The sequence below is a fragment of the Grampus griseus genome, assembly GCF_964374135.1.
Source record: "Grampus griseus genome assembly, chromosome: 10".
NCBI lineage: Eukaryota > Metazoa > Chordata > Mammalia > Artiodactyla > Delphinidae > Grampus > Grampus griseus.
Genome location: NC_139004.1, coordinates 76824385 through 76843760, shown reverse-complemented (window position 1 = coordinate 76843760; position 19376 = coordinate 76824385). Strand labels below are relative to the sequence as shown.

General features: G+C 45.4%; 1 protein-coding gene across 2 annotated transcripts in view; it reads right to left on the bottom strand.

Annotated features, from left to right (window-relative positions):
- PTPRG (protein tyrosine phosphatase receptor type G) overlaps positions 1 to 19376 on the bottom strand; it is a 732636-nt gene that overhangs the window by 168875 nt on the left and 544385 nt on the right. For both annotated transcript variants that reach the window (XM_082663439.1, XM_082663438.1), the window contains exon 6: positions 4263 to 4329. In XM_082663439.1, the coding sequence (XP_082519565.1) occupies positions 4263 to 4329 (67 nt within the window). The remainder of the gene's footprint in view (positions 1 to 4262; positions 4330 to 19376) is intronic.

The window sequence follows — 19376 nt, the reverse complement described above, 5'->3', positions numbered from 1 at the left end:
TACTCCCTTCTCTGCCTGGACAACCTCTATGCACTCTTTAGGTCTTCATGGTCACTTTGTCTGCAATGCCCGGGCTATATCCCCAAGTCTAAGTTAAATCTTCTGCTGCTCTCCACTCTTCTTTTTTTTAAATGATTTTATTTATTTTTGGCTGCATTGGGTCTTTGTTGCTGCGTGCGGCCTTTCTCTAGTTGCGGCGAGCAGGGGCTGCTCTTCATTGCAGTGCACGGGCTTCTCATCGTGGTGGCTTTTCTTGATGCGGAGCATGGGCTCTAGGCACGTGGGCTTCAGTAGTTGCAGCATGCAGGCTCAGTTGTTGTGGCGCACAGACTCTAGGATGCACAGGCTTCAACAGCTGTGGCTCGTGGGCCCTAGAGCGAAGCCTCAGTAGCTGTGGCACACGGGCTCAGTTGCTCTGCGGGATGTGGAATCTTCCCGGACCAGGGATTGAACCTGTTTCCCCTGCACTGGCAGGCGGATTCTTAACAACTGCGCCACCAGGGAAGTCCCTCCTCACTCTTTAATGTAATTACATGCTTAACCATATATCTCTCCTGAGTGTCTACAAACTCAGGGAGGGCTGGTCCACGCGTGCTGTGCTTTCTCTCTGCCTAGCTTCATGGTGTACTTAGATGAAGCACTTAATAATTATGCACAAAAGGAACAAGCAGTGACTGTAAGAAGTTCTGAGCATTTTTTAAAAAGTGAGAGGACCAAGTCATCAACTTTTTGGCAAGGTGATGAGGAAAATGTCTTTGGAAGGAAGATGCGACCTCTGGACCAGCCACAGGAGACACCCCTAAGATCTTCCTTCTAGAGACAAGCTGCTATGCCTTCGGGCACACCTCGGCGCTCACAGGGAGGCCGCTCTCGCTGGGATGCTCTAGCCAATGACCACACCTGGTAGGGCTGGGCCAATGCTGCCCAACAGAGGACTCCTCTCACGGGCAGTCTTGGCCCTGGCGTTCTCCAAGGTCCCAGCCAAGAATTTCCTAGAGCTGCCTTCAGCCAGTCCTCCTAGGTTCCCTTTCTTTAGAGGCATCAGAGCTGCATTGGGGTCCCAGTGCTCTCCCCACCCACTCCTTCTCCCTCTCCTCTTTATCCTTCCTGGGCAGCCCCTCCCTGCCAAAAAACTCACCTGCACTTAAAATTCCATCTTGGTGTCTGCTTCACAGAGGACCCTACTGACCAAATGCCAATGGTTGGCTGGTGGGACCAGATTCCTCCTTGCCATTTCAGCTAAAGGAACATACAAGATTCTTCCTAGGGAGTTCCCTGGGGTGCAGTGGTTAAGAATCCGCCTGCCAACGCAGGGGACACAGGTTCGAGCTCTGCTCCAGGAAGATCCCACATGCCGCGGAGCAGCTAAGCCTGTGAGCCACAACTACTGAGCCCATGTGCCACAACTACTGAAGCCCACATGCCTAGAGCCCATGCCGTGCAACAAGAGAAGCCACTGCAACGAGAAGCCCACGCACCATAAAAAGAGTAGCCTCCGCTCGCCACAACTAGAGAAAGCCCGTATGCAGCAAGGAAGACCCAACGCAGCCAAAAAAAAAAGGAATTGTCTGAGGAGATAAGATCCAAACTGAGACCTGAAATAATTAGAGGGAGACACACTTGCTCTGAGCTGAGGGAAGAACTTTTCTGATATAGGAACCAGCAACAGCAATGTAAAGGCTGGAAGGGGTAATGCTCCAGGCAGGCTGGAGGGAGAGGGGGTGGCATTCACCTCCCTTCCAGGTACCTCAGGGCTGGCCTGTGTCTGTCTGTCTTCACCAGTACATCAGCCCAGGGCTCACACCCACTGGGCATGCAACACTTTTGCTGAAAAAAGAAGTAAACTTTCTCAGAGAGGCTAAGGAGGCAGCCATAGTTCCAGCTAGTGAGTGGCAAAGCCGAGATCCCCACCGCAGCCTGTCTGGCTCCAGAGCCCATGCTCTTTCCACCCTAAGACCCTAATAATGCCTGCGATGGCACATGGAAGAAATTCTCTCCCAGAACTGCTGGGACTCCCTCCCGGGCTAGGTTGCTGTGTTCGCAGAACGACTCTGCAGTTCCTCACCTCACCTTGGTACGTGTCTGGGCACCCTTTGTGGTGTAAGTTACTTAACATGATCAGGATAAAAGCCAGACGTTAGAAACCTTGATCTGAGCTCCAGAACTGGGCACGAGGAATAATTCTCGGGCTATGCCAGCCGCATGGGAGCAAACCAAGAGCAGACTTTTACCAGAAGCCTAAAGTTGAACCAAACATGCCCACAAATAGGAATGCTCACGTCTTCCTGTCAAATACCAATGATTAACAAACACATTCACTTGTGTGTTAAAGAAAATATATGCCCTCCCCTCCCAGGGGATAATTATTTCTCTGTTATACTGAAATAAATGTTCAGTTCTAAAACTTCAAAAAAAAGTGAACTTCCTTTGCAGGTAACTATTTTTTGCAGGTCTCCTCTGACTTTTCAGTTAGGAGGTAGAGTTGAAACCTCATCCTGGGCATCTCTGTCATCCTCCCAGTAACAGGTATCATATTCCTGCATATAACTGCCTCTTAGAGGCTAACTGTGGATAATGAGGAAGGATTACACGATTATGCCGGCGCACAGGTCATGAACCGAATGATCACTATGCAGTGAGTTTACTGCGATTTGGGGATTTGGGGGCTAAAGGAAGCCTACTGCTTATCTTTAACATATGAAATGTCCTGCAATGATCATTGTGGAAATGAGATTACACAGACCCACTCAAATGCCATAGCTGACGGAATGCTTCCTCTCAGGCTGAAGAAGAGGTACCTGTTTTGAAGATTCCAGAATTCTTCGTAGGGTGATTGTATTAAAACAGGACGAAGAGCCAGGGGGAAGGAAGATCTATCCATCATTTAGTATATTTCAAACCCCCAACCTCATAATCTATATTATAGACTGGAATTCCAAGAAAGTGTTTGATGAACTGAGAGTTCCCAGGCACCTTCTGGGAAGGAGCTCAGAGAACACAGCGTGTTGCCCATAACATCAACTTTCTGTGCATTTTTGAGGCTGCCCAGTGCAAACTTCCCTATGTCTCACACCCACCACTACTGCTATCAACATCAAATCACAAAGGAGCAGACGGTCTAAGTTTTGGCAAAAGTGTTTTACTCCCTTGGCAAACTTCCATGCTACCTACTTCCCAGCTCTGCGTGAGGAGATTTCCTCAGAGATACAAACGAAAATTGGGAAGCAACGGACGTTTTCTACAGTGAAAACCTCAATGAGCCGTTTTCAGTCACCCTATTTTTCTACTTTCACTAGGTTTATTATTGCTACCCGCTGTATGATTGAACAGTTGTAAGGGCAAAACGATCCAAAACCCTACCTGCTTCCACGGAACACTGATAACTGGCTTTGTTTCCCTGAGAAAAAGGGAGTAAGATGTTTGTTAAGCTCTGCAGAACTGGCTAATGTCAAAAGACATCCTCCCAGAAAGGTGTGAAGATGTCTTTATCATAGCCGTGGAGATGACGGGGAGATGTAGTAAGGTTACTAATGCTATTTCTGTCAATGTTTTTGGAATTCTAATTAGATTATTCAAATCTTTCAAATCATTACAGTACCTCTCATCTCCACACCTCCCTGTGACAAGGGTACTTTTGAAATTAGAGGATCCTGATGTCATAGGTAATGACGCATCGCCAATAATCAAGTTGCAGGGAAATTCCTCCAATAAAAAACAGTTGGGTAAGACAGAACCCATCTATCTTACTTTCTCTCCCCATTTTATGCTTGAGGATAAGATGTCTGCTGCACAGAACACGGCCTAGCATTTTCCATTCTAGTAGCTGATGGTACTTGCTCACGTGCGGCAAAGTTTAATGACTTGTCACGGCTACTTAAGTTTTTTTCCCCTACATCTGAGGGGCAAATCAAGAAATTCATAAATGAAAAGTTACTTGAAAAGGGAATAATTTTAGGATAGATATGAGGCACCTGGCAGGTTCAACGTGTATGAAGGGTACATCTTAGGGTGTTCTGATTTATAACACATGCATTCCGAGTGGTACCTGAAGAGAAACAAATTGCTTACTGTTAACCCAGATCCATTTGCAGGAAATAAATGGATGTGCTCTCTACCCATCAAATAATGGGCCTCATGCCATTCAACATCAGTGGATGTGGAATGGGTGTCATACTCCATCCTCTGCAAGATAACCCATTCCTTTAGGCGGAGACCTTAGCCCTTCGCATCCCAGCAAAAGGAAGTGCATGCAGCTTACTTACCATGATGAACGACGCCCTTCAACCCATGGATAATAGGATCCAGTGCAGAATTGTCCCTTGGACTGACCTATATGTAAAGGAAACATGGTTGGTTAAATCTATTCTGGCATCAGACACAACAGTCTCAGTTTAATCTTCTAAAGAGAAGGCGGGGGAAATAGATGCTATCTAGCAAGCTGCTTGGGTCTCACATACACCATGGCTCTCACCAAACACAGGAGATTTATGACATAATAAAACCAAGTGAGGATGTCTAAATCAAAAGAAAGAAACTTCTCAGAATACATTAGAACAGGAGAGAAATACCGTAGTCCTAGCAAAATCTTAAAAAGCAAGCAGATTATCCCCTTGCTTTGTTTTATTAAAAGTAGACCCCAATCGGCTAAAACGTCACTGAAAGTCATCAGAGAGCAATCCGTCAGTGATTGAATATTTCAATACCTTTTTGGGATTATGGTTTTTTCCTCTTCTTTTTAAAAATGGATCTGTTCCCTGCCGGCTTACTCTCCCTTTTAAGGATCCCGATTCCCTGTGTCTTAACTTATGCTCAAAGAGACATTTCTAAGAGTCACTCGAGCAGGGAAAATGTAGAGCGGAAAGGAGCTCGAAGAGACAGTGTCTCCAACCTCCCTTCCCCGCTGGAGTATTTTTTTACGTTTTATTTTTACATTTTTTAATTTTGGCGGTGCCCCAGGGCTTGCAGGATCTCAGTTCCTCCACCAGGGACTGAACCTGGGCCCCAGAGCGAAAGCGTCGAGTCCTAACCACTAGACCACCAGGGGCCTCCCCTCCCCCACCCCCCGGAGTTTTTAATCTGCCGAAGAAATGTCAAGCCTCTTTGATCTTCACCCTCGCGCCTTCCCCTTATGTTCTGATACTACTCGGCATAAATTCTCATTCTTGTCCTTTCTAGAAGACTAAAATTCCACTAGCATATTATAATTTTGGTTTTTAAGTTCTTTCTTTTAGACATATTGAAATAGCTACAAATGAAATGATTTTGCTTTCAAATAACTCAGGAGTGGATAACAGAGGAAGTGAGCCGGGTATAGATGCACCAGGACTGGCCATTAATCAATCATTTAGGATCTTAGGTGATGAGTATCAGAAGGGTCATGATACAATTTTCTCTACTTTTGTGTATGTTGAACTTTTTCCAAATAAAGAGTTTCCCCAAATCCATTATCTATGGTCAGCATATCTCCTAAAATTTTTTCCCCAGGGTGTTATTTACATTTAATCCACTTCTAACACAATAACGTTGAGATACTGACGAAACTTTCAATGGGTAGCAAGACCCAACTTGATGTTTCCTGGTTAATCCAGATGAATCCAGGGCCAACTTAGGTTAAGTTTTAAGGTAGCTGAAAAATGGCCACACCCCTTCCTCCCTTATAGATCGTCCCTGTCTGGCTGCCAATCCTAGTTTGCTCTCTAATAATGAGTCATACGTCACAATTTCTTTCTCTCTGCTGTCTCAGCGTCTCCAAGTTAAAGCAGTGGTTCTCAGCTGGAGGCATTTTTACCTATCTCTCACTCCCCATTCCCACCCAGGGGATATTTGACCATGTCTGCTGACACTGTTGGTCGTCACAAGTAAGGGTGGAAGGGCGAGGCTATTAGCATCAAGTGGGTAGAGGCAGGGCTGCTGCTAAGCATCCCATAATGTTCAGAAGAGCCCCCCAGAGCAATGAATTATCTGGCCCACAATGCCAACGATGCAGAAGTTGAGAATGAAAAACCCGGATTGGATGCTCTATGAGTTAACAGCAATTACATATTATTGTCTGGAGCCCTGAGTTACGATTAAATTCAAACACAGGCATCATGAAGTATGGGGTTATGTTTATAGACTAATAAAATGAGGTGGAATTTGGTACTACATTGTAAACACTACAAGTACTACAAAAAAAAAAAAAAGTATCAGTGTATCAGATCACAATGATGGATTTCTGGAAGTTGCCATGAGTGTAGCTCCAAAATTGCCCTAAAGGAAGCTCAAGCCACTGGTTGAAGCACAAAACATTTCTGAAAGGCAAACATCCACAGAATACCACAAAATGAAAAACAATCATATTTGCACCATGGCACAGACTAATCAAAAATTTTAAAACATGACCAAAAATGGAAACACAACTCAAGAATGCAAGGTAAGAGAGTCTACCAGTAAATGGCCAAACTTCAAGTGACAGAACAAAGTAAGAGCCCACAGAAATATCTCATATCAAATTGAAGTTACAGGCAAAAACACGGTCTTCTTTCTCCCATGTCCAGATTCAGTCTGCGAGACACGTTAATGCCAGTTCAACTACCTGAAGTTACTTTAATGTATGTGGGAAATAGCAAAATGGCCACAAACTCCTGCCATCCCTGTCACATGCATCTTGGCAATGTGATTGGCCACTCCTCCCATCAAGAGCGCACATCAGCCTCTCCACTCTTTGAAACTGGGCTTGGGGATTTCCTAGTGGTGCAGTGGTTAAGAATCTGCCTGCCAATGCAGCGGACACGGGTTTGAGCCCCGGTCCGGGAAGATCCCACATGCCACGGATCAACTAAGCCCATGCACCACAACTACTGAGCCTGCGTTCTAGAGCCCGCGAGCCACAACTACTGAGCCCGCCTGCTGCAACTACTGAAGCCCGCGTTCCTAGAGCCCATGCTCCACAACAAGAGAAGCCACTGCAATGAGAAGCCCGCACACCACAACAAAGAGTAGCCCCTGCTCGCTGCAGCTAGAGAAAGCCCACACGCAGCAACGAAGACCCAACGCAGCCAATAAAGAAATTATTTAATTAAAAACAAACAGACAAACTGGGCTTGGCCACATGCTTTGGCCAAAGGGACAGCAAATATGAGGCAGGGAGACGCTTATACAGGGATGCGAATGCAAGGGTTTATCCTCTCTTGTTAATCTTTGAAATCCTGAAACCACCAGGTGAGGAACTCCAGGCTAGCCTACTGGAGGATGAGAGACCACAAAGAGCAGACACATGCAGTCCAGGCTGAAGCCATTCTAGACCCACCAGCCTGCCAACTACCAGATAGGAGAGTGAGTCCATTTGAGACCATTCAGCCTCAGATGGACCACCTGCAGTCTGCAGAGACCAGCCAAGCTGGCCTTGACCAGAAGAACCGCCCAGCCAACCTAAAGTAACAAAGTCATTGTTGTTTCAACTAATTGGGATCATCAATTACAGAGCAAAATTTAGCTGAGTTTCATGACTGTGTACAGAGGTGGAAGATGGGGACAGGCTATAATATCAATAATTTTCTTAACCAATACACTTTGCTTATTTAAAGTTTGTCTTGAAAGTTTCTCAGTGAGATGCCACCATCACAAGGCACAACATCTACCATCAACCTGATCAACTCATGTGCTTCTACAAAACTGTGTTAACCCCTCCTCTACCATGGCAACATTTCACGGATACTGATTTTTGATCCCAACTGTGGGGGGATGTTTTGTAGTCAGGAGGGCACTTTAATGCATTTAGTCTCATCTGATGATGTGAAACTTCAAGGAAACTGTTCCTAATCCTCTGTGACTTACATCCACCAATGATGTCTGTAGCCCAAGCAAAAGGAAAATAAGCTGATAACCTACTCCATCTTCAATTTCTGGTTGCTTCTGACTACACTATCTCTGTGCCTGATTACTCAGTCCTGGTCTCATTTGAGCTCAAGAGCCTGACCCTAGATTCTAAGCAATCCGGAAAGTGAAAAGCCTTCTCCAATGCCCATTTATCTCCACAGCCTCCACTGCTGGTTTATACGGCTGGGGTTGAGAAAATGGACAGAGAGAGAAAGAATAATGGAGATCACTGGCTGGTCAAAGTAACTTACTAATAATACAGAGCCTACTCTCCAGTTCATGTCTTGGATCTAAACCTCAGGGTTAGAATCCAAAGAGCATGTCAATAAGTGGGTTTGTTCCAGAAAGGCATAACCCTAACTGAAATATTCCCTTCCACTCACTGCCTCAACCAATTTGCCACGTAAAAAAATCCAGGGACATAACCTAAGCAATTTGGGCAGCTTATGAAACGAAGGATTTTCACTTCCCAATCAAGTAACAGCAAGTATGGATTTCTGGCCAGTTGGGCAGTTGTCTTTGGATATAACCAAAAGACAAAGAGACATTAGCAATACAGGAAACCATGTAGGTTTGGGCAAAAGGCCCAATTTATATAAATGCTGATGAAATCTAAACTTCATAAAATTTTTTTCCCAAATAATAGACATAAGGATTCAGCCAACTATCAATTTAGTAACCAACTTACTGATAATCTCTAGAGATGTGTTGATAATCAAGGCTCTACAGGCAGACAGACATTTATTCCTGCTTGAAGCAAAATGACATGAGGCAGAGAAGCCCCACCAGACTGTGTGTCTGCATTCGGATGTGCTGCCGTTTACTTTTCCCATACACAGTGCCATGTGGCCCTTGACTTGGATCCTAATAACCTTCCATCTATCAAGTCCTGGCCATCTGCTAAATAGGATGTCCAAGACAACCTAGTTGCCTTGAAACTGACATCGCCAGCTGCTCCTTTGGTCCTATAAATGTTGTATCCAGCCAATACCCTCTTGTGGGAAAAAGGATTTATGCCTGCTGAGGGTGAATGGCTACACCATTAACCACAGCCGCGGGGGAAAGTGACAAACAGCAGGACCAGAGATTCTGCACATCCTTCCTGAGTTGCAGAGATGATGATCCGTCCAAGCTGATGGTTAGCAGGTAACTGTATATTCAGAAGCTAAAGTGTTTATCAGGACAAGGGCAAGCACTTCTTAGGAGGTCTGATTTCAGATCTGAGTCTTCTCTTCTTGCACAGCTCTTACCTAAAGAGCCATGTAGCAAGGATGCTGCAGCTTCTTTCATTCTGACTTCAACACCTTGGGTACCACTCACCAGGTTTTAGTTCAAGTTGCTGTCAAGCAAAAACCGTTCATAACTTGGCTGTTTTACAACACTGCATTTCAGTTAAGGCTTCTCCAGAGACAGAGCACCAAACAGATTCCTTTATTAATAAATAAATGCTTGTCAATAATTTCAGAAATGTGTCTATATGTTCAAGAAGATAAGAACGGGACTTCCCTGGTGGTCCAGTGGTAAAGAATTCATCTTCCAATGCAGGGGACGCAGGTTCGATCCCTGGTCAGGGAACTAAGATACCACATGCTGCGGGGCAACTAAGCCCACGCGCCACAACTGCTGAGCTTGCGCGCCTTCAATTACAGAGCCTGTGCGCCGCAAACTGCAGAGCCCACCCGCCCTGGAGCCTGTGGGCCACAACTAGAGAAGAAGAAGCCCGCAAAACACAACTAGAGAGAAGCCCAAGCACCACAAGGAAGAGCCCACATACCGCAAGGAAAGATCCTGCATGCCTCAGCAAAGACCCTGTGTGTCGCAACTAACACCCAGCACAGCCAAAAATAAATTAAACAAGTAAATAAATAATAAATAAATCTTAATTAAAAAAAGATAAGAGCATCAAACTACTAACCACTGATCTATACTGAAAACATCATTCTTTGGTTGGCTCTTCTTTTTATTTTTTAATTTTTTTGTGGTACGCGGGCCTCTCACTGCTGTGGCCTCTCCCACTGTGGAGCACAGGCTCCGGACGCGCAGGCTCAGCGGCCATGGCCCACGGGCCCAGCCGCTCTGCAGCATGTGGGATCCTCCCAGACCGGGGCACGAACCCGCGTCCCCTGCACCGGCAGGCAGACTCCCAACCACTGCGCCACCAGGGAAGCCCCGCGGCTCTTCTTTTTAATACTCAGAAATTTGACTTTTCTTCTTGTACACCCTATCGTCTCAGTTTCTAACGCAGAAATTTCTTTTTTCCCTTTTGATATCCCAATAACATTTTCTATTCTCTCCGGACCGTCACTGCTGAAGTGGGATTGCAAACAGAGGAATCAGAGGCATCGGTGCATTTACCACCCCAAACTGCCATGGCACAAAGTCAAAGAGAAAACAGAGAAACGATCCAGAAGGTGTAATGGCCAATGAAGAAGGAGCTCTGTGAGGCTGTAGGACTTTCTATGAAACGAAGGATTTTCACTTCCCAATCAAGTAACAGCAAGTATGGATTTCTGGCCAGGAGGTTTGGTTTAACTTCAAAGAATGAATTTCCACAGTCGTAGTTAAGCACGATCTAATAGATATGCAAAATATCACAGACGCATCTCACCGGAGAAGGAAGAGCTCCTGTCAGAGGGGAAGGTCACAGTCTCATATCATCATCTATATTCCAGCACTTGACAGGACACACACACTCCTGGGACTGGTTTCCATCAGCAGGTGAGAAAATTCCTAATTCCTCAGCCATGGGAAGGGATTAACATGAAAAGGCAACACAATTATAAATGCTAATAGGATTTGCCCTCCTCACTTCCAATGGAACTTGAGCACGGACATGGCTTACTTCCTGTTAATTCATAATATTCGTGGAAACCAGTCAATTCACAAGTTATCCGTCTCCAGATAATTGAAATGCACGGCCAGAGAAGGCCACAGAAGAAATGAATTGAATGCTCTTGGTCTTCTTAAACTGACCGTTCTCTATCCCTCTGCCCACACCTCTCCAGCTCACCAGAGGGGATTTACCACTTAATTGTCAGACTTGGCTTGGAAGAGTCTATTACTGGAAAAACCAACCCAGCAGGGTGATGGCAAGGCCCAGCAGCAAATCTGTGCAAGTGCAGATCTTGCCAGCAGCAGTCATGCCTATTGTCAATACAGGTGATTTCTCATTTTCATGAGGATCAAACTGCCTTGGGCTGGGTATACAGTGCCATTTCCTCTGCCTCTGGACTCACTCAACACTCAATTTCAAAGCCAAAGCAGAAGAGAGGGAGGGAATGGGCAGACCGGGGCATCTGACCAATGGAACTTCCATAGGGGCCCACATGGTGATTTTTGTCCTTCTTTGTCTTTTTAATGCATTGTGTTTCAGAGCCAAGAAGATAGTGCGGAAGCGTTTACAGCAGTTCAGGACAGGGTGCCAGAGCCTGCCTGTCCCACCCCTGCCAGTCTTCTCGGTGTAAAGGTTGCTCTTGAACAGGGAAGAAGCAAAAAAAAAATCCAACCTAGCAAAGTGTGACCCAGAGTCTTAAGCTACAGCACAAACCATTTCACACAGATATTGTCATGACCTTGGAATTAAACAAACAACAAAAAAGTTGGGAAGCCTGGGGCAAGAGAAGCTTATTTCAGGTTCAGTGACTCGCTGGCACGTTTCTCTCGATTCAGTGTGGCAATGCTGGACAATGTTGACTTTCTCTTGTTAATAATCCTGCCACGCACTGAAAAGCCCCAACAATATCAAAGGCTTGGGGGAGAAAGCAGAGCTGACTGCTTCCACGTGTAGCCCGTGACTTCAACTGAAACACATTAGATGTGAACCCTCACCCTTGCTTTTTCATTCCCTCCAAGCAAAAAGCTGCTCGGGGCACTCCATTTACAAAAGACTCAGGAATCCAGAAAGCATGATGTGGGGACTGTTTTAAATCCCCACCACGTATGCAGCAAGAGAAACATGAGAGACAAGGCGTATCAGATCAAAGGGGTCGCCAGATTGATCCTCCTCTTGAAAAGATTCCTCCTTAGGAGTAGGTAAGGGCATCATTTTGGATAAACCCTAAGTCCAGTAACCAAGCATCCAGATGGCATATGAAGGATGGGGGAAGACTATGTAAATATCATGTAGGTATATAATATTAATATAATTTAATATATAAAATATTAAAACAAACCTCGCTCATCTTATATAGAGAGTATGTGATAGGGGGTAGAAAAGATGATAGGATGTCTTTAGTCCAAATCATAAGAACCCAGCTCTTAGGCTCATTCACTTAACAAATATATGCTGAGTGCCTACTGCATGCTGTGGCAGGCTGACTCTAAGATATCCCCCCATGGTTCCCACTCCAGGTATTCAGGCCCTACAAATCTCCACTCTTTGAGGCTGGGCTGATCTAGTGGCCTATTTTATTTACTTATAAATTTTTTTTATTTTTTTTGGCTGTGTTGGGTCTTCGTTTCTGTGCGAGGGCTTTCTCTAGTTGCGGCGAGCAGGGGCCACTCTTCATCGCGGTGCGTGGGCCTCTCACTGTCGTGGCCTCTCTTGTTGCGGAGCACAGGCTCCAGATGCGCAGGCTCAGTAGCCGTGGCTCAGGGGCCTAGTTGCCCCGCGGCATGTGGGATCTTCCCAGACCAGGGCTCGAACCCATGTCCCCTGCATTGGCAGGCAGTTCTCAACCACTGCGCCACCAGGGAAGCCCTATTTATAAATTTATTTATTTACTTCTGGCTGTGTTGGGTCTTCATTGCTGTGCGTGGGCTTTCTCTAGTTGCGGCAAGCGGGGGCTACTCTTTGTTGTGGTGTGCGGGCTTCTCATCGCAGTGGCTTCTCTTGTTGCGGAGCACAGGCTCTAGGCACACGGGCTTCAGTAGCTGTGGCACACGGGCTCAGCAGTTGTGGCTCGCAGGCTCTAGAACACAGGCTCAGTAATTGTGGCGCACGGGCTGAGCTGCTCCGTAGCATGTGGGATCTTCCCGGACCAGGACTCGAACCCGTGTCCCCTGCATTGGCAGGCGGATTCTCAACCACTGTGCCATCAGGGAAGTCCCAAGTGGCCTATTTTAAACCAGTAGAATGCGGCAAAGGCAAAGGGAAGTCACTTCTATGATTAGGTAACGAGAGATTCTCATCTCCATCTTGCTAGCAGACTCTCCCTGGTGCCTACTGGGCTGTGAAGTAAATAGCCATGCTAGATGGGCAGGTATGGTGAGGAACTGAAGGGAAACCGAGGTCCTCAGTAAAACAGCCCTGGAGGAACTGAATTCTGCCAACAACCTAAAGTGGGAGTGGGATAGATCCTTCCCCAGCTGAACTTTCAGATGAGACACCAGCCCGGCTGACACCCTGATTGCAGCCTTCTGAGAAACCAGGAAGCAGAGGACCCACAGAAACTGTGAGATGGTAAATGTGTGTTTCAGGTTCTCAGCTTCTAGTAATTCGTTATACAGCAGTAGATACTCACATGTCAAGAACTGGGCACTGGGATATGATACTGGACAAGTCATAGTGCTTCTCCTTACAAAGCTGAGAGTCTAGTTCTAGCTCCCACAGAGGGGATGAGGGCCCTGGCTTCTGTGAACAATCCACACTTCACCACTGTGCTCACTCTGCATCACCTATGAAAAGGTACTCCCCTTCCTTCTGAATAAACCCTGACCGCTCTTAGACCTGAGCTGCTATGTTACATCACAGCTTCTAGAGTTTGAGGGGAAGCAATATGTTTAGAATCCAAGTTCCAACCAGGGAAACGTGGCAAAAATAATCAGCAACCTCCAAGAGGAGCCAATGATCACTGATCATCAACTCTGGGGCAAAGAGTTTTCAGTAGCTTTTTTGTTTAAGCAAACATAGAAAAGCAGCAAGTTGCAGCACCAAAGCTAACGCCTTCTTAATGAAAGCTGTCCCTGGGCAAGGTGCACAGCAGAATGCACAGGTGTGAGCAGCTGTTATTCCTGAGTCACAGCAAGCAAGCCAAGTGCAAACTAACTACACACCCCAATGCTTTTTTTTTTTCTTTTGGACGGGGTATTTCTACTCTCTGCTTCATTTGGAGCCCTGAATGATTGCTCCTATAGTGTAGTCTCTGAAGACTGATTAAGTATCAATCCAGTCTCCCAAGCAATACCTCACAGGGCATTTCCTATTTTAAATCATGCATTCATGGGAGGGCTCTGGTGCCTGATACTATAAGGGGGACTTATGCTCCCTGTCACTGTCCTTTAAAATCATCGTGTTAGGGCTTCCCTGGTGACGCAGTGGTTGAGAGTCCGCCTGCCGATGCAGGGGACGCGGGTTCATGCCCCGGTCTGGGAAGATCCCACATGCCGCGGAGCAGCTGGGCCCATGAGCCATGGCCGCTGAGCCTGTGCGTCCGGAGCCTGTGCTCCGCAGCGGGAGAGGCCACAGCGGTGAGAGGCCCGCGTACCGCAAAAAAAAAAAAAAAAAATCATCGTGTTAACTCTTCCAAACATCCCACTTCATCCACCAAGAAACCAGTGAAAACTGTTTTCAGCAGACATTGTTAAAGCTGTCAGTGTCTGGTTAAAGAGCCTTCGGTAAACAGTGTTTTAGGGGGATACAAAAAGATGATTTAAGTGGACCAATGTCTTCAAATCCACAAATTAAAGAAATTCCCTTTAAGTAAGTGATACATCTAAACAAAGGCCAGCCCCATCTCAAGGAGGATACAGATCAATGCTAACCTAATAGTTCAGCTTTGTATTTAAAACGCACCTCAGTTCAACAGAGGATAAAATTAAATTGCAACAAGCAAAGACAAAATCTTTCCCAGCAGGTCTTGATTGATAGAACGTGCCATTTGCAGCAGAACAAAATGGAAAACCAGAAAGTTTGTTCCGAGGAATCACTGCCTCACTGGGCCAACTTCCTCTTCTTTGAGAAAATAATATGACTTCTTCGTAGAGCATGTAGTCTACTTATTTAAGCAGCAGTACTCAGGATTTTTCAATTCCTCCAGCAGCTCAGTTGGAAAAAATGGCTCCAGTGGGGTATAAGTGCAGGTAACATTTAAGCAGGAAGAAGCTTAGCTTATAAAAACTGCCATTGACAATAACCTGAGAATAAATCACTCCTTAGAAGCAATGCAGGTGGATCTCCTGTACTTGAATGTGATGAACTCACCTGCAAAAGCAACCTGGGTTTCTAAGACTAGTGCAGGGTTTCTGAAACCAGGTCGGTAGACCCAGGTTCAAAAGTTTTCCACTTAACGGCTGTGTGATTACGGGAAAGTTGATTACAATCCCACTGTGCCTCAATTTCCTCATCTGTAAAATGGGGATTACTCCCCCATAACCTCACAGGGTGGTTAAGGGCATTAAATGAATGTTTAGCCCAGTGACTAACATATTCAAGATTCATAACAAATGTAGATAGAGTCACTCTTTCCCCAAAGAGGCACCATGACCAGGCACACACAAAGACATAAATACAACTCTACTTCTGGTTACAGACAGACCAACAATTTGGGGGTTCCAATCTAAATTCAGTCCATCATGACCTCCATGCCAAAATTTCATTTCATTAAAATGGTACCATCTTTCAACCCAATAGACCAATTGCCAAAACTTGGAATTATTTTGATTCCTCCCTTTCTTGCCCCACCTACATATGATTCATCAGGAAGTCCAGAGAGGGACTTCCCTGGTGGTCCAGTGGTGAAGAATCTGCCTTCCAACGCAGGGGACATGGGTCCGGTCCCTGGTCGGGGAACTAGGATCCCACATGCCACGGGGCAGCTAAGCCCGCGTGCCAAAACTACAGAGCCCACGCGCCCTGGAGCCTGCGCGCCACAACTAGAGAAGAGAAGCCCGCACACCACAACTAGAGAAGAGAAGCCCGCGCGCTGCAATGAAGAGCCTGCACCACAACGAAAGGTCCCGCACGCCTCAAAGAAGACCCCGTGTGCCGCAACTGAGACCCGACACAGGCAAAAAAAATAGTCCAGAAGATTCTACCTCCTCAACATAACTTGAATTGGTCCACCACCTCTTGCCAGCTCCTCCATTCTGACCCTAGCCCAGGCCACCGCCACCTTGAACCTAAACAACCTCTGACCGCCTCACCTAACTGGTTTCCCTGCTTTCTTTACTGCACCCTCCAGGAAGTCCTTCTCTACGCAGCAGTTACACCAGTGGTCCTCCCCTGGCTGCCCACTGGAATCCCTTCTAATCAGCTTTCAGAAAAAAACACAGACAACAACAGTGACAAAACACTGTTCCCACTGACCTGAGGTGTGGCCTGGGTGCTTAAAAGCTCTCTAGGTGAGTCTGAGAGTCACTGAGAATGATCTTTTAAAAATTAAATCCAATCACGACACAGGTCTGCTTAGAAGTGTTCCAAGATCTGGGCCCAGGCCACCTGTAGGTTCTTATCCCACAATAATGATATAATAATAATAATTCTTTTTATTCCCATGGTTCACTACAGTCGAGCCTCATTGTCCTCCCTCCTCTTCTTCAAACACCCTGAACATTTCACTGCCTCCAGGCCTTTGCCCCGCTGACCTTCTGCTGAGAAGCTTCCTCGTTCAGCTCTATGCCGGGCAGGTTCTCACTTTTCAGACCTCAGTCCAATATGACTCAATCACAAAGCCTTCCCTGAGCGCCCATCCAAACTGGCCCGTCCCATGTATTTGCTAACCATCACTCTGTTTCGCTCCCTGCAAGCACCAATCTCTGCCTGTCATCACCTGAAGGTGAGGTGCAGCCTAGGTGGTTGGTGCATTAGAGAAAATCCAGGCTGGAGGGTCCTTGAAATTCCAGCAGGTCAGAGGTCCTCATCCCCTCCAAGTGTCACCAAGGTACCACCTGTGACACCTGCGCTCTCATAGCAGTTACTATACTTCACTTCAATGACCTATTTAAACATCTGCCTCCTGACTGGGCTGATAGCTCCCTGAAGACAGGGCTCAAACTTTCAATGATGAATTGAAATTATAATGGAGTAATCACAGTTCAGGCATATAAAAGTGGAATCGACATACAAACGTATGGACACGGAGGGGGAAAGTGGTGGGGTGGTGGTGGTGGTGTGATGAGTTGGGAGATTGGGATTGACATAGATACACTAATATGTATAATATGGATAACTAATAAGAACCTACTATATAAAAAAAATAAAATACAATTCATAACTTCAAAAAAAGAAAAGTGGAATCAGGCTCTCATTGAGGATCTGGTCTCAGACACATCCCTGCACCACTGAGAACCTGAACTTTCTTTGAACTGCACCAGAGCCATGGACACCACCAGGCATATTCAGAATAATACCTGCCAGCTGCAGACTGATGGTCATAAGTTCTCCCCTTGTGACTATGCAACCATTTCGACCTCCCAACCAATCCTCACTTAACAAGCACCCTTACTTCTTGCCAGCTCCAGTTATAATTCTTGATAAACAACTCATGTAACCAACTGTAACCTTACGTATTTTTGCCCTTAGAAGCCTCCTCCATTTTGTAGCCCAGTGGAACACAAGTCAAGTGTTTCCTGAATCTGTGTCTCAGGCTGCAGTCCTACCAAACCCCGAATAAATCCCTTTTTATTTCAATCAGGTCCCTGTTTCTGAAAATCTGGTTAACATTTTATTTAATTTGATTTTATATCACCAGCTCTATCTTAGTGCCAGCAGAGAGTAGGCGCTAACAGATGTTTTCTGAAAAGCAAAACAGGTAGCTATTAAAGAGGTAAAGAAGGGCAAAGAAATAAGGAAGAAAGAGTTCAAAGAAAACTTTAGCCGGGATATCTAGAGAGCTGAAAAAATTCTGGGATTTATGTCCAAAGAATCTGATTCAAGCCCTGGTTGTATGCTGGCTGTGTGACCTGAGGTAAGTAACTTAATCACTCTGGGCCAGTGGATGATGACTCACACTTCCCAGACTGGACCTGCATGGGTAAGATGAAAGGATGTGTCTGACAACAGGTACTACTCCCCACAGCTTAGAGATCAGATATTACACTGAGATGGGCTGTGGTATTATTTTCTTTGAAGGGACTCTGGACGTTTTGCAAGCCAAAAGCAAATAATAATAATAACAACAACAACATAATAATACGAGGAAGAGGAGAATTAATAAAGGACTGCTAAGGCAAGTTTCCTGCCTTCTTTTTGAACAGATCCTAATTTGCTCCTAATTAAACACAGTCTTCAAAGTCACGTTGACTTGGTTCAAATCAGCCTCAGTTTCTTCAATCTATGAAATGGAGATACTAACAGTATTTCCCTAACAGAGCCGTTGAGACAGTCAAATGAGACAATCCACATAAAATACGCAGCACAGTGCCAAGCACATACAAAGAATTCAATACATTTTGAATAGTAAATATTTTTTGTTAAATTATCAGTGATGAACTTCATCCCTTCAACCATCTACTCACCCATTCATTAATTCACTAACTCATACACTCAACAAATATTTACTAAGCATCTAGTAAGTTCCAATGCTTGAACTAGAATATATTTGACTGCAGATATATCTATCAGACGAACAAAAGAAAAAAGAAAGAGAATGAAAATTTTCTGTCTGTAATGTCCTCAAAGCCTGTGAGTTATATGATATGAGTATCAGCAGTTATAGTATTAACACCATGTTAACGAGACTTTGAGTTTTGTTTGGAAGAGGCACTGCAGCAGCAAGTCCAGAGCCTCTCCCACACTAAGCCTTCAAAAAACCTTTGGGGAATGACTGACTGATTGATGGTTGTTACAATAGGTTCAAATCCCAGGCAGGGAGGCTTTCAATGATGGCGCGAAACTGCCCGTTTTATGGCAACATAGATGAACTGTGTCTATCTGTAAACATCACGTGAAAATCGTCCAAAATCTAGAGACACTTCTTAACAGGTGGGGTGTTATTCAGATCTTGGTATCACTGCTAAAGAAATTCCAAAGGCTAAGGGTGCCCTGAGAAATGTGCGAGTTATTTTCGAACGTTAATCTGCAGAGTTCAACGCTGTGATGCACGGCGCAGTGTGATAATTGTTGGCAGAACAGTATAGAGAATGAGCCACGAAAAGCAGTTTGTCAGTGAACCTGGAGAGGTCCCCTTTATGCTCTCCAACTGCCTTATAATTTCAGATAAAACTTCTGAAAAAGGTATTGTCTACTTTATTGCCTTCTTCGACACAATCTAAGCCTTAGTAAATGATTAAATCTGGTCCTTTCATTTTTTATTTTTATTTTATTTTATTTTGGCCGCACCAGGCGGCATATGGGATCCTACTTAGTTCCCCAACCAGGGATTGAACCTGCGCCCCCTGCAGTGGAAGCGCAGAGTCTTAAGCACTGGACCGCCAGGGAAGTCCCAAAGCTGGTCCTTTTAAATAATAATTGGGTGACCAGGTTCTATTAAGGCCAAAGTGTCGGGGTGTACACACCCTTGCTAAGTGTCACTAGAAGGTAGAGCCCTGGAGAGTTCTCTTGTGAGTGTAGTAGTATATGTGCTTCAGTGTATGGGTGGAGTGATATATAAACTGGCTCCTCTGAAACGTCAGAATTATTT